Source organism: Ctenopharyngodon idella, chromosome 12, assembly GCF_019924925.1.
Source record: "Ctenopharyngodon idella isolate HZGC_01 chromosome 12, HZGC01, whole genome shotgun sequence".
Taxonomy (NCBI): domain Eukaryota; kingdom Metazoa; phylum Chordata; class Actinopteri; order Cypriniformes; family Xenocyprididae; genus Ctenopharyngodon; species Ctenopharyngodon idella.
Window position 1 is genome coordinate 26,974,121 of NC_067231.1, and position 22,338 is coordinate 26,996,458.

The window sequence follows — 22,338 nt, forward strand, 5'->3', positions numbered from 1 at the left end:
ATTCAAAAAGCATTCTCAATTCAATTCTAAATGGCTTACAACTCTGCTGCTAAATTTTACAAAACAATATGGAGAAAATGAATGGATTTCCTCTGTTTAGAGCTCTTTTATGCACTCTTTTAAGTGTGGAAGACAGCTTGTTATACTTGATGTAGTGAGCATGATGGAGAAAGGAGAGGAAAACAACTCCTGGACTGCGTTCAAACACCTCTGTTTACATTTCCTCCCTGCTACTGATTACTTCTGGTAGTTCTGAGTGTGTGTGTGTGTGTCTGCGGTCCTATCAGATGCAGCTCGTGCTCAGCGAGGCCAAAGGCAGTGGGTGGGGACGAGTGTCTGATGGACAGATAGCCCAGTGCAAACGGCTGGCTGATAATTTGCTGATATGCCGTTTCATGTGCCACCGTTTAGATTTGTTTACCATCTTTCCTGTTTCCAACCGCCCCCTCCCAATCTGCTAACAAAGACCCCACTAGAAGATCGTCCTCTCCGAGCGGTAATGGACTTCCTCGAGAAGTGGACGAGCCTTTTAAAGTGGACGAGAGCGGAACTACAGAAGGGAGGTGAAAGGGGAAAAAATCCACTCTTTACAATTTTAAACACTTGCGTCAGAGGTTAATTGCCTCTAAATGTCAGTAATTAGTCTAATGAAGACCTGCGTTTGGTTCCAGCGTGCTTGTGTGCATGAGTGCCAGGATCTAGATGGGCATCTTTACCGCGGCAGCGGGCCGAGTGAGTGAAGGGGCGAGATGACCCCTTTGTCCTTTTGTGCTATGATAAATGACCGTCTCCTCCTCTGTGCGTTTTGTCAGTTTCAGCGCAGTTGAGTCGATACCTTCACCTTGACAAGGAAACTTTGTGATTTATCAGGGCCGCCGGCCAATCAACAGGCTGGGAGCTCGGAGCCCTTGGAGAGCCCGAGAGCACGCTGTGGTCAAAGTCTCGGGGAGCTGAATGGGGCGACGTTGTCACCGGCGTGATAGACAAATGAGTCTCGTTAGAAGTGGCCAAAAAAGTGGGGAGGGGTTCCGAGATGGAGGGAAAAGCAAGAAATAGGAAGCAGAAAAAATGCTTGACTCGTACTAATAACAGAAAGAGTCCAGATCGGTCACGGCGGGTTAAAAGACGAAGCACCCTGTCACACCGCAGGTTTTGAAATTAGCAAATAATGTTCCCAAGTTCTGATAAATGTCTGACGGGCCTCCCTCGCAAATCATTTTTTAACATTTTGATGCATGTCTACAATCCCATCGGAGGAAAGGAAAAGTTTACTGGCCCTCGAATGTGCCGTGACAAATGAAGGCCGGTAAGTGTACGATTTCTGTATGAAGTATAGTTCATTTTCGCCAATTCTGGTAAATGGGTGTCACTGATTAGGACAAATAGTCTGGAAGGGTGATAGCTCCTGCCGTACGTCTCTATTCCTCTTTCTCTTTCTCTCCCTGGCCTCCAGTGGAGCGTTAAGGCCGTGGTCACCAGTGACCATGCCTAAATAGAAAGCAATAGCTTTGATGCAATTAGAGTCCGACGTTGAGCTTTATTTATGGCTGGTGTCATTGTTCAGAATCGTTTGTAAAAGCGCTCAGGAGGCCTGCCTCCGTTAAAGTGTCTATTAGAGCCAGAGCGCTCACATACATATATATCTTAATTTATATCTCTCACTTTCCCCTTGTTAGGAGCCAAAGGAGATCATTGCTGCCTCCAAATTTGGGTCAGAGACGGACGGAATGTATTCCCACGCACACTCTGTCATTCCAATTTGTTTATAGGCATGTTCCTGCTTATCTTTTAAGGTACTTTTGAGACCAAGCCTCCCAAAAAAGGTTCTGTGAAAAAAAAAAAAAAATGAGGCAAAAAAAAAAAGGGTTTGCCAATTCTGATAGCAGCTTAAAGCAAAAATCTAAACTGTATTGTTTATTTAAAAAAATATATATATATATTTATTTCTAAAAAATATTTGTTTGATTTAAATAGAAAATTGTATGTATATATATATATATATATAATTATATTTTATGTATTAAATTACAAATAAAAAATGTGTGTTCTGGCCCAAATTCTCATTTCAGGAGGAAATACATTAACACACACACACAAAAACACTACACTCATCAAGCTATTTCACGAGGAATTTAAAGGGAACATCTGGATGGGCTTTTTAAAATAGCCAGATCAGCTAAAGAGAGCATTTGCGAGTTGAGAGCTATTGGCAAAGGGACAAACACAGCCGTCCGGCTTTGATTTTTTTCTCTTTTTTTATGGACCCTTCTGACAAGCTGTTCCATGCCAGATCTGATCAATGGATAACCAATACAGGTATCAGATGGCGCAGCGGTGGCCTTGTGTTAACAAAAGACACGATCGTACAAACATACAAGGTTAAAGATGAAAAAAAATAACAGAACATGCAGTTCTTTGAAGGATACAAAGGGATGCAGACTCAATAAACCACTGCAGTGTTTCCTTTTAAATGAAGACGCTAAGAGCCTAGAGCTGTAAATAGCCTGACTAACACACACACACACAAACACGTGGTAGATCAGAGTGTTAATGGACGGCTATTGAATAACACATTGTTTTAGGCCCAGTTCTGGCAGCTCATAAACTACCGAGACCCTATCGCGTGTTTGCGTAACCTTACGGGATACCGACATCCCATCGCAGGCCCTTTTTAATGTCCCCAGGTCTTGGTGGATCTCTGTGGCGTGTTTAATTTCACTGCTGTTTAGCTGTGTCAAAGCAAGAGGCGTTGGAGAGTACCGGAGGACATTAGGAGCCGCTTTCAGAGTCTGAGCAGAGTAATTTGTTTAAAGAGCATTGACCTCTGAGACAGGCGGCTTGTGTTGGCCGTGATGGAGGAGAATTATCGACTCTTAAAGTAGCACGACACTCTGACAGGAGATTGCCACCACATCTGAGCGAACACGAAGGACCTTTTACAACACCTTCAGCACTGACACTATTCACAGGGCGATGAAGAACATACCACCCCAAAATTATATTTAGTTTAAATGTGTAATGAAGGCTATATTTAGGACCTTTATGATCTGCAACATTATTTTCCAATTAAGTAATTTGTTTTCCATAAATAAATAAATTTGTTATAATATATAATATACATATGATATTTAAAAAAATAATAATATAATCATGCGTTCATTGCACAGTGAATGGTTAATCACAGCATACATCACTCAACAGATGGTTGCTGTATGCTAGTAATGATCAGACCCATATCTGAGCGTACTACGCCCCTGCAAAAGGAGACCAGAGCACTGGATTTAATTGGCCGTGATGTATCAGATGAGAGAGAGGGTGTGTCTGACTCAGAAAAAAGAGAAGAAAATGTTGTGACACCCAACAAAAACACAGTTTATAACTATTTAAAAATTATTTTGTAAAATATCCAGGCCTTATACAATTTAGCAAATACACACAGAGAGAGAGAGAGAGAGCTAACGCTTTTAGTATTTCCAGTTCAAAGCGGCTGTTTATGAACTAATTACAAGCATAAACTCAAGCAATTTGTTTCGATCAATATCACTTACAAGAGTTTAAGAACTGAAAATAGGAAAAGAGAGGTAAAAATGAAAATATTGAATGAACAAAACATAAGCAAAATGCACCTCTGAGCTTTGCTAAAAGAAAATAATCATAATTACAATCATTACAAGTACTGTTTTTGATACAGTCTCTTATTTAAGAACATTCATTAATAAATATGCTTTGAAGGGGAAATTAATTGACTTGAAATGTCAACCAGTTTGATAAAGCCTTTTAACAGCATGAAATGAATCCAGTCTAGCGCGTGCGTGCATGTGTGTGTGTGTGTGTGTGTGTGTATGTGTGTGTGTTCTGATTTGCCTGTCATTTGTGACCTCAGAGAGGGAGGTGAGGCATTATGGGGATTGGAGTTCAGAAGATGAGAGGGACGGGGCGTGTAGTCTGTGACTTCCCTTCTTTAATTCGAGGGGATAATTAACTAAGTCCTCAAAATCTCCGCCAGTAATTATATCTCCTCACTGATGAGCAGGAACAAGGATCAGTGAGGGAAAACAAACAAACATTTCATGAAGACAGGGGAAGGTGGGGGTGACAGACGCTGGATTGTCTTCTATGACGGCCTCCAGTAAACTTTGAGTAGGCAATATAATTATACAGTATAAACATATATATTATATATAAAAAAAAAAAAAAAAATATATATATATATATATATAGCATATACTGTATATACTGTATATATAAACTATATTCATAGCACTCAATGTATAAACAGATTAGATAGATAGATAGATAGATAGATAACTTAATAATAATATAATAAAGATATAACAACTTTCACTATCTTTCGACATTGATAATTTTTTCACATTTTAAATCTGAATCAAAGATTCTGATTTAAAAAGATTCAAATTTCAAATCTGAATCAAAGATTGTAAATCAAAAAAAGAAAACATGCCAAACTTTGAATGAAAAGTTTTGATAACAGTAGCCAAATCCTGATATGTGATAACCCTCAATCCTGTACATTGTTCAACAATTGATTGAAAGAATAAAAATAGCATCTGATAAAGCGGTTAAAAGTAAATTAATTTATGAATGTAAACTCTTTTTTTTTTTTTTTTAAATGGTGACTTATACGCCAAATAAGCATTGTAGTAATTAAATATTTGATCATCTCTATAGAACTTTAAATTGATTCAAATCTAGATTCTAAGACATTATGGAGCTTTAAAAACCTCTCAGTCTTCTAAAAGAAGTGCCTTCATTAAAAAAAAAAAAAGAAGCTGCATGTCAAGTAATTGACTGACTGGGCAGCAAAACAGCTGTTTTGGTTTCGGACACAGAAACTTTGGTCGGAAACTAGGCCTACCACAATCAATTTTTGTTAGGGTTGATGACGTAAATGTTCGTCAAAACATTATAATGTGTGCTGAATTTGACACTGACTCCCTGTTTTGTGCTTATTAGCATTAGCACATGTTTAGTTCCCGAGTCTCTGCGGCTTTAACGATGGCAGACATTAATGTCTGAGCAGGTCTGGTATTAGCCGGCCCTGTGTTCTCGGGTTTCATTATCGCAGGGGCTCGTTGGCCTCTGCCCTGCCCCTGCTGAGAGGGTTAAATGTGGGAGGGAGAATCGGCCCGCAGCCTCGGTGGGGCTGAGATGGGGAACAGCTGCCTGGGGGGACCGGGGCCCCTTCCTCACCTCCCTCTCTCTCTCTCTCTCTCTCTCCCTCTCTCTCTCTCCTTGACATTCCTGAGTGTGAGAGTAATTCCTGATGATTATCTCATTGTCCTACTCAATTTGGGATCAGACACACTGCTTCCAGGTCAAACATGGTGTGACCGTATAACCTCCAGTATCAGCTGTACCGAGAGAGAGATTACGCTCATCTAAGACCACGTAAAAACACAATCCACCCGAACACACAAAGCACAACCTTGTGAGCTGCTCACACATACGTATGCACACATGAGTAACCTGGGCACCAAGAAACACTAGTGTTTTTGTGCAAAGTAGAGGACAGGGTGCAGGAGAAAGGGGTCAGGGATGTGTTATCAGGGTTTGAGATTAACTGGAGTTGGCAGCTGCCCCCAACTCCATTGCCCTGTGTTATGATATAGGGTTACAGACACTGGTTGGGGTTCAGCACTTAAGGATGAAGCCAAAGACATGAGAAAATGTAGGGAACCTACACACAAACCAACTGATATAACTGCAACTCACCTGTATACACGAATCGTCCTGGCGCACCTTTGCAGAACTGCTTTGACTTGTAGGATAGGGTGACTTCTACAACGCCCGGGATGTGTCTTGGAGGGGTCTGCACTCGGATGGCATGGGGCGTAATGAGCTTTGGAGACAATGGGTAACCTGGTTAGGACCGTGCAAACTACACCAATTGTTGCATAGTTTTGAACACCTGGCATGCAATGAAAACATTTAACCAATGAGCTCCAGTGGTCAAGTATCCTGTCAGCTAGAAACTAAACCTTCAGAAGTGAATCTGGACCATAGTTTTTCCATGTTTGAGAGTTAAAGTCAGCGAAAAGATCTTACAGTAGCTCAGAAATGGGGTGTTACCAGCTAAAAAAGACATTTGGCAAACTCGGTTAGGACCATACTAATTGTTGAATAGATTTGAACGCCTGAGTGGTAAAGTAACCTGTCAAGTAGAAGCCATTCAAAACCGAACCAGCAGTTTTTCTCCTCGCTTTAGAGTTAACGTCAGCAAATAGTCCTTGGATTACACTGAGCCCAGGAAAGGCCAAGGGGCAGGAGTCCTGTTAAAATCACCTCCATATGTCTTTCCTTCACTGTTTTCCTTGCTTCCCCTCGCTCGTTTTTCCCCCTCTGAGATATTTCACCCCTAATTGTTCAATTGTTTTGCAAGACCTCACGGTTCGGCGAGGAACGCGGCAGAGGCCTCTGTGGACTTATTGTGGGGCTGTTTAGCATGCAGTTTGTTTATCTAACTCCTTATCTGCTCTTGTGATTAAACTAGGAAAAGAAAAATAATAAAATAAAATCGAATAAACAAACGCTGATTGGCTCGTTGAGGCTCCAACCGACAAATATATGCCAGACAGCTTTATCAACTCATAAAGGAACACACTAACCTGAAGTCTTTATTAGCTCCGAACTAATTACGACGCAGCTTCGGCATCCCTTTAGTTCACTCTTATTTATATGTTTATGTGGCGTGAAATGAACAAAAAGTAAATGTACAGAGACAATAAACGGACGGCGGCATAATTGCATTAAACCTGGTAGAAGCAGGGCTTCATAAACTGTGTATAATCACAGTTTTCACGTAATCACTTTTTATAGAATCTAATGAAGTTCATTAGAAGGCTGTTACAGAAATAAATGGCTGGGCAAATATCTCGTGCACAGTAAAATGAATTATCTGGTTTTATGCCAAAGTCTTACCTCACTCCATACTAGCATGGTGCCGAACACGACCTGTAGTCCATCGAAGAAGTTATCGCCGATGATGATGACCGTGGCTCCTCCAGTGGTCCAGCCTTCACTGGGGCTAATGGCCTTTATGCACGGGGTAGCTGCTTATAACAGGACAAAAAGCACAACTCTCAGGATCCCGTTTTTGTACGGACACACGCTAGCCACATGCAGATCATTCTCATGCTGAGGATAAGCAAACAAAGCATGAATGATTTGGGCCACGTGGAAACAAAAGGCCTGCGTCAGCCATTAAACTGTTCGCTAACACAATGAGAGAGAAAAGAAAACCTCGACTGATGCGGCCAGTGTCCGTTCGTACAGATACGTTAGAGCAAATGCGGCCTTTGCTGATGATTAAGCACTGTGCATGCTAGGACCGTCGATTTATCTGTCCGGCTTTCACAGATCTGAGATCAGTCAATCAAAAGGTCGTGGAGCAAAGCACGGGCGGCGGGACAGCAAAAAAAGCGGGACTTCGATTTTTCATGCACCCGCTAATTGGGTCGAGCCTTTTTATCCCCAAACCTTGCCTTTGGTTTACGAACTTCCAACTTTCCCCTCATCTCCCCGGGTCTCTTATCTTTTGGTAATGAGTACTTTCTGCCTTTTTTGGTCTTTAAAATCAGATTTTAGGGTCAATGATGAGATGGGATTAGTGAGTTTAAGGTTTAAATCGGTAAGCTATCATGCTAATGGTGACGTACACATGTTCTTAAATGAGAGAATGAGGTCGTGGCTCTGACCCCGCCTTTGTCGTGAAGTTAGCCAATGGCTCATTAGCATACATTATTGTACCGCCCCCCTCCACCCCCGCGGAGGCGAGGGGTGCTACCATAGTTGTAAGCGGTCGGAGGCCCAGGGCGACTCGACCCCCCGTTAACATCTTAGCACTGTGTGCTTTGATCAGCTTTTCCTCTTCACTCTGTTGACTCTGTTCTGCCACCCCCTCCACAAGCACCTCTCGAATACGAACTCCCGTGTAAAGAGAGCGCGAATATGACAACACACTGCTAATACTGTCCAACAATTCAACCGCAACAGTAGCCCTTCACCTTGAGCTGTTTTCATTTTATTTTATGGCTTTCCAGCCCCACTCCCTTCGTTTCTTTTCCAGGGAAAAACAATAGCATTGTGCTTTTAGATTTTAAGGTCTCAGAGAGGTTATTAATAATGCACAGAAGATGGTTGGCCTCTTTGGAAACCCTCTCAGCTTAAAATCTCTCCCCTCCATTAAAAGTGTCTGACATCATTTTCATCAGCCCGCAGACTCTGACATCATTTTATAACCAAAAAATATTCAATATGCCTCTTATGCCAATACTAATGCTGCTCTCACATTATTATTTTTTTTTTAATGATTTAAATGGCATAACGCTATTAACATATATATTTGAATAAATAATAGAATTTTACATACATTAAATCAATTTGATATTAATATTTTTTTGTAAAAAAATTAACAATTTAATTGTATAATATATAGTAAATAATTGTTGAATAATTGACAATGGGGCTGGGCTGTTGAATTAAAATACCATAAAAATAATGCATTCTGGGTAATATTTGTCATTTTAAGAAAAGAGGCCTATAGGCTACTTTCTCGAAAACAACAAATAATGTTACCCAGAATGCATTGTAATATACAGAATGCATTGTAATATACAGAAGAAATATACTGTAAAAACAATGCATTCTGGGTAATATTTTGTTGTTTTTGAGAAAGTGTCCTATATGTTACTGTCTCGAAAATGACAAATAATATTACCAGAATGCATTGTTTTTACGGTGTATTACTGTTTCAATGGAAAGCGGTATTTTACTGTGTAATTTGTTTTTTAGTTATTTTTTACAGTGTGTATATATATATATATATATATATATATATATATATATATATATATATATATATATATATGATCTCTATGGCAGTCTAGTCTCTATAAATGGCTCCTGGTCCTGTATTGCCCATTTGATTCTTTGCAGGGTGAAAACCAGAAGTTGGATCACCGATCTGGGACATGTTACATGCCAAGTTTAATACTTAAGGATAGGGGTTTGTACAAGTACTTGCTAAGCTCCACCAATAATGCAATAAATGATATATTTATGACCGTTACATGAGGTAAACCTGTAGGGTTAAGCCCTTGTGTGTGCAGGTGTTTCTCTCTCATGTCTCTCTGCTGTTCTAGCAGCCCTAGTTAATCAACATTAGGTATTGTTGTGTAGAACAGCCCAGACAAGGCAGCTCTCTTTGTTTGCCTTAATGTTGGACTAGTGGAGGTTATATTTACTCATTCCTCTCAGCTCCCAGAGCACCAGAAGCCCTGAGCTTGCTCTCTCGCTCACACACACACACACACACACACACTGGGAGCTTGCCCTTAACTAGAGCTGTTGACTTCATGCTAATAAGTTCATACAAATTTTCATTTCTGAGGCTTGGGAATGACATTTGCTTTTCTTAATTGCAGGCAGAGCGTTTGAAAGAGGATCAAGTCTCCAAAGACAGACACGACTCCTCATAGGGACTGACCTTCATCAGCGCAACCAATTATAGCAAATCATTCACCAAAAATTACAGTAAACAAATTTACTTTGTGTAGGTGAGCAGAAGGAAGGGGCTGCGTGCACGTGAGTGTGTCTGCGCGTGTGCGAGGTGAGAACGGGCCCACGAGAGGGGCAGTCTGGCAGCTGTGGCCTGAGATCACCACGCATTGCCTCGGAATTCGCAACGCTCCCCCCCGCCATCCTAGAGAAAGGGCTGCCAGACCTCTCCCCTCTCCGCCGCGGAGCATTTGCATACATTCTGCTTGAATATAGAGAGGGAACATGTGTTGAATGGGAAGCATAAAGGAGTGAATTACACAGCCTGTGTTCGTCAGCTAATGATATACGTGCGAAATGCACTCAAGCGGATGATGGAAATTGGAGAAAGCAGACATGGTCTATGGCGGCCCGGAGAGGCCAAGTTCAACACTCCACTAGGAAGTGACGGGCAGGAACGTGTTTTAACAAGGGAGAACAATTTAGCAGGGGATGTGGCTCGGGTTATGTTCGGAATAGCATACTGACATATTACCTGACTATTTCTGCAGTGAATCACCTGGCTGGATCATAAATAAATAAATATATATATATATATATTATTTAATATTCTATATATTATTTAATATTTAATATATTTAAAATTATGATATTAGTTGTTGCAACCAAACATTACTTGATTTTTACACACAAATTTATTTAAAAAAAAATTTCCAAGATGATAATTGGATGCTACTTACATGCAACATAATTAGATACCTAATTTTAAATAATAGTATCCAGTTTACATGTCATCAAGACTGGAAAAGTGTGGTAACATTTGTAATAGAATAAAAACGAATGCTAAATTAATATATTAGTCTTGCGAAAAGGAATCTGCATGCATGTCTGCATGCATGTGTAAATTTATTAAATAATTTTGTGGTAGTTCTTTACGCTCAGAGAAATCGCTGGCTTTGTTTCATCAGGCTTCCTCTGGCTGAAGTGGACGGTCAACAAGCAAGACTGTGTGTGTGTGTGTTTTCCCGTGTGTATTGTTTACAGAACACCACGGCGTCTTGGTGTGAAGCTTTAATCAGACTTGAGTCGTCTTCCATGGCAACATGGCGGCCGGCGTGTTTGTCACCTTCTTCGCTGCACTCCCCAATATTGAGGCACTCTAACAGGTCCCATCCTGCCTGCTGCAACCTTCCTTTGTTCCAGCGCGTAAAATGTCTTGTAATTGTGCAGGGGATGTCCAGATGGCAGGCTGATCCCGGCGCTGATGGGATTAGAGCTCTTACCTCACGTCGGCCCATCTGTCCTCTCTAACTGGCTACGGCCTCACAGACGCCGACCGCTCGTCTTTATTGCATAAACCTAACAACATTACCGCCACTTGGTATGCAAATCAACCCGGAGCTGTAGGCCCAGACCGGAGGGGGTGCCTGCATGTGCCGCAAGAGAGACTTTCTTTTTCTTGCTCTAAATGTCTTCCTCCTCTTTTCGGTCTTGTGCATCACTATATTTCTTTGCTTTCGCGGAATTAACACTAAATGGTTTCCAAATCGGGGAATTTGTGCATTTGGACCGGGGAGGAGGAGGGGGTGTTGATTGTGTATGTTGTGTCTGGCTATGTGCAGATGGGGCTGTTTGGATCCGAGTGTGTGCGCGCATGTTCGCGCCTGTGTGAATTTGTACATATGTTTCTGCATGGTGTATCTAAATGGCGCTAATGCAAAAGAAACCCTCCTATAGTGTGCGCTCGCCTCTTTCTCCTCCCCCAGGTTTCATTCTCCAGCTGTAAATAATGAAAGGGGCTCATGTGCTCGGAGAGCACAGCAACGGTGAGGGTCCGCTGGGCCATGCAGAGGGAATTACTTTAAGTTGAAGATCAGAAGGCAGAGTAAATTCACTGTCCGGGAAAATTCGCCTGAATTAAATGATTAGATAAAAGTGTGAGAGGACAGGAGAAACGGTAGGACCTCCCCGTGGCCGCTTTTGTGCTCTCTCGGCTTGCATTTATCACTTTCAAGAATGTGTTTCTAATCTAAACCACCCTGTATCTGCGCCGCAGACCTGGACTTGACCGTAAATATGGACGAATTTATATTTTACGACTATATATCCTGTACATGTGTGCTAGGAGCTCTCCTCCGCCAGAATGGAAAGAGATGACAGCTTGAACCTTTCTCTAGTTTCCTTCTCCGCCAAATGATAAGTCTTAAACATTCTCTCGAGTTTAAAGAAGTGATTAAACACCAAGTTCGGATGCTCGGAAACTCTTTCTTTCTGTTTTAACGGCCCCCTGGTCGCTCTTAAAGGGCCAGATATTAGATAGGTAGCTGTAATATTCACTACGGCCCAAATTTGCCATCAGGGGCGGGTGAAACAGCAGGTAACTAAGTGGTGAGAGAACGCGCCTGTGAGGCCGGTGGGTGTTTAAGGAGGAGGTGAGCTTTTAAAACAGTCGGAAATTTAAAAGAGTTGTCAGGAATATCGCCACCACTTGTTACAGTGCTGTCAGGATTCACCGCGAGAGGGAATGAATTCATTTAAATTTGACCGTGACTATCATACGTGAGGCCTAATAATGGGTACCGAAGAAAGTTTTGGATGGAAACCATAAAATCACGAATTATGAAACATACTTTCTCCATGCACTTCCTCTTCTAACAATAAAACCACTGAAATCCGACCACAGATGAGCCAAACGATGGTTGTAAACACAGTAATGGAAGCTTAGAAAAAGATTTACAATAAAAAGGACTCTGCCAACCGGGCTTTGAAGAAGGATAGCCTCGGCAGTGTTTGGGTTGGGCCGTGTTTTTTTCTTTCTTTCTCCCTCTCGGTCTCATGGGACTCAGGCAGACGAGGGGAGAGGCCTCAACCTTCTTAATTGCTCTCCTAATTAAAGGCGGTTGCTAAGGAAAACACACCTACTATCAAGCGACTACAGCAGAGAGACAAACAATACGTCAGCATACCAAACACTCGAGCGCTCAGGGCACAAACGTTCAATTACGCTACTTCTGTACTGCTTTTCACCAATGTTAGTGCAAGAAGCCGAGAAATAGAAAACAAATATTTTTGCTGGCTTTTTTTGTCTCATACAAGCCGGGATTTGATGCAATTTCTCTTGCATCATTAAATATTACTGGTGCTTTGGTTGATATGGTAATTACGGACTGATTAAGACAAAGAAAATACTAATGTTATGTTTTTAAATGAGCAAAGATTATGTTCTGTTTTAATGCTTAGCCCAGAGATTTGAGCACTGAAGTAGAGTGATCAAAACCAGCTCAGTCTAACAAAGCAGCAAAATCTGAATTTTACCCATCCAAGGACTTGCTTTATATATATAGAGAGAGAGTACAGTGTTCATTAAAACCAAGCCTGGTTGAAATCAGTCATTTTCTGCACTGAATTTAGAGGTAAAATGTATTAAACTTACTAGCAACGCGTATTGGTAGCTGAAAGTACATTCAGACTAGCCAAAATATTTAATATGAATGTGTTCATTAAATATTTTGCATGCGCTGTCAGTGCCTATGTGATAAAAATTATATAAGCCATCATACACAATCTTCAGAATTACAAAAAAAGCGTAAATGCGACATAAGAAAATTTTAAAATGTGGCCCAAAGTCATTCATAAAAATCTGTATTTCTTTTTAAATGAGCACAATAACATCAGCAATAATATTAACAATAAAATTAATGGTGAATTAAGCAGACTAAAACTAAAAAGTTCTGAAAATGCTACTCAGTAAACAGAGAAAGCATGAATATTCTCTAAAAGATGAACTAGGCATGTTTCCTCTAAAGTTTCACTACCATGTTTGGTGGATGAGCGAGAAGAGGCGATGTGAATGACTAAAAGAATGTGAGCTAAAAATGAGAAAAGGGGAAAGGGAAAGGCAGGAAAACGGAGGGAGAAAGTGAAAGAAGCTCTGCAAATAATAGTGTTATGGGAAATGTGCCTACCATTCTCCAGATAAGGAGTGGCCGTACCTTCTGAGGGATCTAGGCGGCGGGCTCTTCTGCCATGTTTTGAGTTGTTGTGGACGAACATGTTGTCCGACACGGCCAACACGTGACCGTCCACATTAACCGTTGTCGATACAACGACCTGTGAAGAAAACGTAAAGATTGTTTGAAGGCATGATCTCTACATTGGGCCCTGTGTGAAGAAGTTCATAGAGATGCATTGCTTTACTTTTTTTTTTTCTTTGAAAAATACTGTCTTGGTATGAATAGACCTTAAAAAAATAAATGAATTGTTCGCTATCCAAACAATATTGAATATATTAAATATTATAAACTAACAAATAACGTTGTTCCAAATAATAAAATAATAACATTGCTATATTCCATGCTTAAACTTTGCATTTTGTGAAAAGCCTTCAACACATCAATCAATCAATCAATCAATCAATCAATCAATCAACCGACCAATCAATCAATCAATCAATCAATCAATCAATCAATCAAACAATCAATCAATCAATCAATCAACCAGATAGATAGATAGATAGATAGGTAGATTTATAATATTTTGAGTTCGGTATGATAAAGTTGGTAGAAATCCATTATTTCACATTTCTTGCCAAAAATATGAACTCGATTATAAACAGACTCTACTTAAACTTAGAATCGACTTCATTCAACAAAATGAATCATTTGGCATCCAAAAAATATCAGGCCTGTTTTTGACCAGAGGCCTTTTTGAGCACTTAAAGGCCAGAGAAACAAGAAGGACACTTCTGAGGGTTTCTGCGGGGTCTTTATTAGAAACCACTGCTCTTTTTTTCAGCTTGTTCTTTGTTGTGGGTCTTATTTGCGAGAAAACGAACACAAAAAGCCTTTTTGGCCTGTGGTGTCGACTCAACATGAGAGCAGGTCTCAGTACAGTTAGCGGATGAACCCGGCGCGCCTCTGATCAGTAGGGTCCTTTGGACACGGACACACACGCGCCACACACACCACGTTCACGGCTTTGTTTGTTTGACTTCTCTCCTCCGTACTAGCGAGGCTTTATTTTGAATGCTGACAACCGTGCGACCACTCCACACCTTCGAAACAATAACTGCAAACACATTTGCCTCGCTAAGCGCTGGAGCTTGAACCTGTGCCCATTGTTTATTTTCCAAGCCAAGCAGGAGGGAGCGAAACAAGGGAAAAGTTGCTCGTTTTTGCAGTCTTACTGGGTTTGGTGGAACAACTCCCTGTGGGCTTTACATTATTAAAACAATAAGTTATATCACTACGATCTGAAAAAAGAGTCTGTTTTCACACCTTAAGCAACTAAAGATGACTTGCGCGGTTCAATACGCTTCGTGTAAGCTGGAACGCTGTCTGACTGTTAATGACCCAGCCTGAATCCGCACAAGCTACCGTTAGCTATGCATCAATTCTGCTTAGAAAGTTACAAAATAAACACGTTCACTTAAAATATTCATATTAACGCACTTCCACGTTTCCAAATGGGTCTTGAAATTTCTCGACCCATTATAAAACATTTTGTCCTTCTCCAAAAATGGAGTACATTAATTCTGGGTGTCAAAAGCGAAATCATATTCGCTTAATGAAGGTTAAAAATGTTTAACATTGTCTTACTCTAGTCCTCGGTTGCAATAGGTCTCGTATTTCTTTCTCCAAATGAACCGCCATGCAGGAATCGACTCTATATAAAGCACATTTAATTTCTCATTCGAAGAATATAATTAACCTTTGTAAGAAGGAGAGCTTCTTTTTTCCTATTTAAAGGAGACACTTGGGCGGTTACAAGAGTGCGCGTGTTAGATAAAGGACGAGAGGCTTGTCGGGGAACAACTAGCCAAGCCCTTGTCAATCAAAGAGAGGCCTCCATTTTGAAGCGCTCTGGCTTTTATTTTTAACAAAAAGCTACAATTAGTGTTTAATCTGCCACTTAAGGTGAACAGAAAGAAGTGGAGAGTCTCTCATCTGTTCCATCATCCATTAGCAGCCACTCAAACAGCCCACAGATCGCTAGCTCACCCTATTACATTGATCTATAGATTTATTGATTAGCTGTTTTATCTTATTAGTCACAGCTTGAGTAAGGGCCGTGATGGAGAAGGGTGGCAGACCCTCAAAAGAAAAAAAGAGAATTTGAGAAGAGCCCCTCTGGTAGCAGATGAGGGGGTTTTCTTTGTTTTTGTTGATCTGTTTACTAAAGAGGGCTGTCCATACAGTTGCATTGAGAGAATGAGGGTCGTTTAGCATCTGAATGAGGAAAGGGGTTGGAGGGATGGGCTGCGGTGTTGTGGGGGGTCTGAGGTGGAAGTGAAGCAGTTACAATCTGGAATATTCCCTCTGTCACGTTCACAGTCAAGAGTCGCAATGAGGATGATACTTGAGGCCTGTTCACAACAAATAAGATGCCTTAAAATGTTCACAAATTATTTTTTGCTATCTTCTCTCTTAGATAAAATGTTTGGACATATGAAATGAATTATTAAGCATCAAAACAGTCAATAAAATTTCCCAAAGAAATTAATAAAATGATAATAATAATAATAATAATAATAATAATAAATAAAATAATAATTATAAATGAAATATAAATTTATAATAAATAAATAAATATGTAATAAAAATACATTTTAGAATTTAAAAAAAATGAATAAGAAATTGATGGATACTGAAATGAATTATTTAGCATCAAAATTTTAAAACAAATCAAATATCAGAATATAAATATCAGAAATTAAAATGTAATAATAAAATGATCATATATATATAATATATATATATATATATGAAAAAAAGAACCTAATATATTTTTTAAAAAAATGAACCAAAAACTGATGGCTTAATATTTGTAAGATACTTCAAATTAGTTTCAGATTCCTTTTTTCACATTAAAATATAATTCTTAAAATATAATAATATAATTTTATAAAATATATATATATATATTTTTAAATCAGGCATGATGTGAATATGCCTCTAGACGATATTCTGCTCTCTTAGAAATAGAGAAATAACAGGAAAAGGCAGGAAAAAAAGAAGGAAAATGGAATGGCAAATGGGGGAAGACAGGGACCCCAAAAGCATGACCTTGCCATGAGATCATGGAGAAAGGAACATGAGTGAAATTTATTCTGGAGGTGGCATTTAGCTTAGCAGAGCAGAGTTTAAGGGTTAGCGCTGGAGGAGAGGTGTCTTGCTAATGGACTCCACTCACAGACTGACAGGCATCACGGTTTTGGGTCACAGGCTGCTTTTGGATGGAATTGTCTGTTGATTATGATTTTTTTTAAGTGATGCTGTCATAAGCACTCCCCTTAGGGCTGTTTAAATTATTTAGAATATAAACACCAGAATGTGAATTGTAGAAGGGAATGTTTTGGTTGTGAAGGGTGATGTTTCCTTAAAGGAAGATTTGAGGAGATATGAACAGATTCCACAGGCAAGAGAAGAGAGAATGATGAATGAACAGAAACGAGTGCTCTTTGAGGATAGAGCAGCATTAGTATGGCTCCACACACACACACACACACACACACACACACCTCCACCAGGTGCTGAGGCAGAGGAAGTGTAAATAGGTTGAAAACCCAGACATGCTGTTACAGCGAGAGAAAGAGAGGTCCAGTGACTTTATTGTGGGGAGGCACATCCGCAGTGACGGATGTTTCTTTTACTCGCCGTGCAGACAGAAAGGACACTTCCTCTCACGCCGGCTCTGACCTTCTGCTCTGGACGCATGGATCAATATCAGTGAAGACACTTGACGTTCCAAAGCATGAAAAATGAAAGTTGTGCAAGCGGCTGCACCACTGCTGCCTGCTCGACAATACATCTATATAACCACAAGTATATAAACACACATCCTCCCAGCACTGGGTTAAGCGGAGCTGTCACACACACACATGTAATGAAGTCCAAGGCTGCGGCCTTTCTATGTACTGTATCTAATAATGTCTGTGATTGGATGGCACCACCTAAATATAGAGGTACATGAATGAATGAAAGTGGTGTAGATATATACATTTGTGGAGTGTATATATATGTATATGTATGTATGTATGTATATATATATATATATATATATATATATATAAGAATAAATAGAATGATAGATCCTGAGGGTTTATTTTTGTGTGTGCTTGGAATGTGCTTGAGCAGAATTGCAGAATTGAAGCATCTCTGGAGGAGACAGCTCTGGCCTTCGACCGGGTCAAGGCAGCCCGTTTAAATATATCCACAAAGTAATACACCATACAGCTACCCCAGCGAGTGGCCTGTTTTTCACATTAGAATGTGTGTGAGGAGGAAAAAAGAAAACATTACCTGGAATCTGCGCATGTCCCGTGGGTTTCCTGCATTCTTCAGGCAGTTCTGATTACACTTGAGGAAAAATTTCAAAAAGAACCTGCAAGAGAAGACAAAGAGAGGGAAAACTCCACGTTAGACAATCAATCCAGCACAAAACCTGCACGGAACAAATCGATAGCACAAAATACAACCGCAGACTTCATAGCAGAGCCAGTCCAGGACGTCCAAACACAACACGACTGGCACAAAAGCGCGATCAAACCGACAGCTGGATTCACCTTGTTTCTAGATAATTCCCCTCAGAGTAATGATCATTAGTGTTTTGTTCCTCACCCTCCCACGACCTCCCTGTCTCTCTGTTTATCTGTTTTTCAGTCTGTCCGTGTGGCTGACGCATCCAAATCCCACAGTTCCCCACAGAACCCATCTGCCCGTCACTGACAGGAAGTCAGTTAATATTCCGCCCCCCTCTTTCCTCCCCTGCTCTACCCTGTAATTAAGGCTTAACGTGCTCAATGGGGAGGTAAACCAGCACACCTGAGCCCTGCTCATCACAGACGAGGACCGGCGAACGGGCTAGGAGACCTAACGAGGTGAGAGCGGCCCGCAAACTTACAGTCCTGTTAGACAATTAGACACACCCCGCCACCGGGACAACGCCACCCGGTAATTATTGCGCAAATTACTAACTGCGTAATCTGTTCGGCAAATGTCATGTGTGAGCAAGAGTCAAAGAAGGTCCCATCGGACGGGCCCTCGCACACCACACCTCAAGAACTAAAACCTGGTGTTTTTAAGAGGTAAAGAGACCCTTCAAGAGTCCTTCAAGAGAGGTGTTGAGAAGGAAGACGGATAAGAGGGGCTTAAGGGAAGAGGAAGTTGAATGCTCGTACAGCTGGTGCCACACTCCTTGTATCACAGGAAGTGATTCGTTTAAGAGGAAGACCACTTGTAGAGGGAAAATGAATGGAGGAATTGCGATGGATGGATGGCTATAATGATGAATAGATAGATAGATGGATGGATGGATGGATGGATGGATGGATGGATGGATAGATAGATAGATAGATAGATAGATAGATAGATAGATAGATAGATAGATAGATAGATAGATAGATGATAGATGGATTTTGTCTGACCTATTGGAATGAACTGACTTATTGTAAAAATAGGGACTGTAGTTTCTCCAGAAATATCCAGCAAGTGGGAAATTTGTCTTTGTATATGGATGTCCATGTCCACCAATATTTACCTCAGCCCTCCAACCCTTGAGAGGCCGGACGTACGTCGTAAAGGTCCCTCGTTCTCTGGTTTTCATGCATGCTACGATGTCATGCATTGCAGATTGTGTTCAGTGTTGAGTTAACACATGTATTTCACTAGGTAAACAGTGTGTGTATGCAGGATGAAGTCTCTCATTCGGACTCTCCGATGGGACCACGAGCCAAGCAATATATCACTGTGTGAAATGACATCTGCAACCCTGAACACCCTCCACTTCCAATTCTCATTTATATACAGTCACCCTTTCCTCCCGACAGAGAGGGAATGTTTAGGATTGAGACAGATTGAGGAAAAGTAGGAGAAAGGCGAGGCAAGGGCCCCGAAGGTGGCCTTGGTACTTTCAGAAAATTTTTAGTGACTGGCGTCAATAAAAAGCGAATTTCAGCATCGCTGGGGTGAGCATAAAGAAAGATGGCAGTCATAACGGCCAGAAGAGGCCAAAAACGCGTCTGCCGTCATTAGAGCATTAGCTTTAATTGTGTACAGTGTGTGTATGGTAGTTGTTGGACAGGCCATTATCAGAATGAGTATTACGAGCTGTAATTCGCGGCCCCTGTCTTTATTTCCCTATAGAGCTGTAATGTTTCACAGCAGGTATCGGAGTAAATCAAGCCTGAAATATAGCCTTTATTTACCTCTCTCACTCGCTATCTCTCCCTCTCTCTCGCTCTCACTTGTTTTTTCCTACTCTATAGCCTCAAACAAATGGCTTCACACACATGTACACAGGTGGACACACTTGTGCTAACTCAAAGATTATTGCAAAGCACCCATTCAGAGGTTTGAAAGTGAGATGGACTGCATCAATTTCAATAGATACAGCAAAAACATGAAAACTATAAAACCTGGAAGGCGTTTCAAGTAACCTTATAATGTTGAAGCTGTAGTAAAAAAAAATAGCATTATATATATATATATTATTGTTTACTATTATTTTTTATGCACAAATTTAACAAAATTTTATGCCAAGTCTTATAATCTAACACAATTTTGCTTTTTGCTCAAGTAATTCATTATTGTGGGGATGTTTTGATTTTTTGTTCTGTAAAAAAAGTTTACAATACTAAGACAATAAAATTATGCGCTGTACATGCTCAGCTGTGGTGCTCATGAAAGCCATGCAGGTTTGGATCCAGCACAAGATCTCCAACAATTTCCTGCCATTCTACTGTAATATTATTGTCAAAGAAAATCATTAAATGAATTATAAATGAAATGGCCGGATATTATCACCAACAGGCTAAAAACACACAGTCTCTCATTAAGACCCCGTTCAGTAGCTGCGCACGTTCGCTCGGGGTCTGTTTACCTCCAAGTTTGATTAAGTGAATTTCCACAGCTTTCTGAACACAATGATATTCAGCTGCTGTCCACAACAGCACCGTAATTTCGTCTGAATTAGAGCCGTTTCACTTCTGCGTGGGGATTGAGTAAATTAGTCCTTTGTGAAAAGGCAAGCAATTACGGCCACACGGTTCTCTCTCCCTTTTGCTCTCTCTAAATGGCTCCAGAACTTTGCGGTGATGTTCGCGACCGTCGGAAATAAAGAAGGCAGTTAAATAGTCATTTAATGGAATATCAAGGAGAACGCAGCATTAGATGCTGGCAACGGAGAGCAAGGAAGGGAAGAAAAAAATTAACTGCAATTATGTTTGATTAAAGCTATCCTTCTCAATAATCAGCATTTGTGACAGGACACAGGACTCTGGTGGCCTATGGATGCCATGGAGATGTTGAGCAATATTAAGGCCAATAAAGGGATATTAGCATAGCTAATTATGGAAGAGCTGTAGCAGCGAAAGGGGGCCTCTGTGTATTGTAACGCGCAAAATAATTGGCCGAGGCAGTTATCAATTACACAAGACACGAATTTGGTTTGTCAGAGAGAAAAAAAAGCAAAGCAGACGTGTTTAATTTCACATCAGAGACCTTCTTCCCTCGCTTTTGTTCTTCACCGGAGGCGTTCGACTTCTAGCTTCCACTGCAACTTGTCGACAAATCTGTGATAAAATGATCTGGCCGGCCGGCGCGGAGTAATTAATACAACCTGTCCTTCACCGCTCTTTCTGACCAGAGGGGCCGAATCCTTATGATGGTGGCGCATAAGAGAGAGAGAGAGAAGACGGGGGGCTTGTCGTTTGAAAGGACTTTGGCTTCACAGGCTGAGGTAATTGAGAGGAAAAAAGGGGTACGTTTCAAGCACATCAGCTCAATAACAGCCCTTAGCTCTTATCTTAACCCAAACCATCATTGGATCGTTTTCCTGCCCTCATTCAAAGGAGAAGCCCCCCTCCCGGCCTCTCCTTCACACTAATCCCACTTCATTCAGCACAAAAGACGCAAAAACAAATAAATGCAGGGGGCGATGCTTCTGTCCCATAACCCCCGTCATAATTGCCGGTAAGGTAACTCTTTCCGAGCCGCCATCATCTTGATCTCTCAAATTCAGTGCGTTTTTTTTTTTTTTCAGCGATAAAAGCAGTGGCAGGTTAACTGGAGATGACAGCTATCGCAAAAATCAACTTTTTTATCGATTTAAAAATCAGAAGGAAATATTACAGCTCTTTCATAGCTCAGATGTTGTTTATTTATCAATTTTGTCTCCGAAGTGTCTCCGAAAATTACTGGAGAAATAAAAAAAAGCAACGATTGTTAATAAAATAAGAGGATCGAGCTACACTGGAAACCTAAAATTGGTGAAGGAGTTACTTTGCAACAATTTTCACTTGGAAATTGCTAGTAAATTTCACAAACAGCAAGTAACACATTGAATTAAACATGAAATTTTGAAGCAGAACATACTCTAATAATATGTTTTATTTACAACTTTGAAAGTGTATAAAAATGATTTGAATAGCATAACTCTGATCATTTGGTAAATGGAGAATTTCATAAGAAAGATTTTTGAATTTTTATTGTAGACTTCGCAATCTTTTCAGTGGAGAAACATTTGAGAAATCTCAGTTTGCTCTTCATTTAACCTCATTGCTGTCTAGGAGAAATGTCTGAGATATAAAATAGATCTAAATTCTTTCGTATGGGACAAAAGTGAAATCTAGCAAGCCTTAATATCATCAAACAAACACAATACAATCATTTATGGAGTTTCCTAAATGTCAAAGTATTTGGCAGCTCCATAAATGACTGTATTGTGTTTGTTCTGTTGTCTAATGTTGTTGTATGAAGACAAAAGAGGGGGGAAACCTGCAACTGCTTTTCTTCCTGTCGTCCCAAGACAGATGAGTGGATGTAA

General features: G+C 40.5%; 1 protein-coding gene across 15 annotated transcripts in view; it reads right to left on the reverse strand.

Moving 5' to 3' along the window:
- The window catches only part of ebf3a (EBF transcription factor 3a), a 104,872-nt gene that overhangs the window by 22,053 nt on the left and 60,481 nt on the right, over window positions 1-22,338 (reverse strand). For 6 of the 15 annotated variants that reach the window (XM_051915117.1, XM_051915116.1, XM_051915107.1 and 3 more), the window contains exons 7-10: window positions 17,817-17,898; window positions 13,482-13,626; window positions 6,940-7,073; window positions 5,734-5,860 (exon numbers count right to left, since the gene is read on the reverse strand). In XM_051915117.1, coding sequence (XP_051771077.1) covers window positions 5,734-5,860; window positions 6,940-7,073; window positions 13,482-13,626; window positions 17,817-17,898 — 488 coding nt within the window. The remainder of the gene's footprint in view (window positions 1-5,733; window positions 5,861-6,939; window positions 7,074-13,481; window positions 13,627-17,816; window positions 17,899-22,338) is intronic. The other 9 variants (XM_051915118.1, XM_051915108.1, XM_051915111.1 and 6 more) reach the window with 3 other exon arrangements.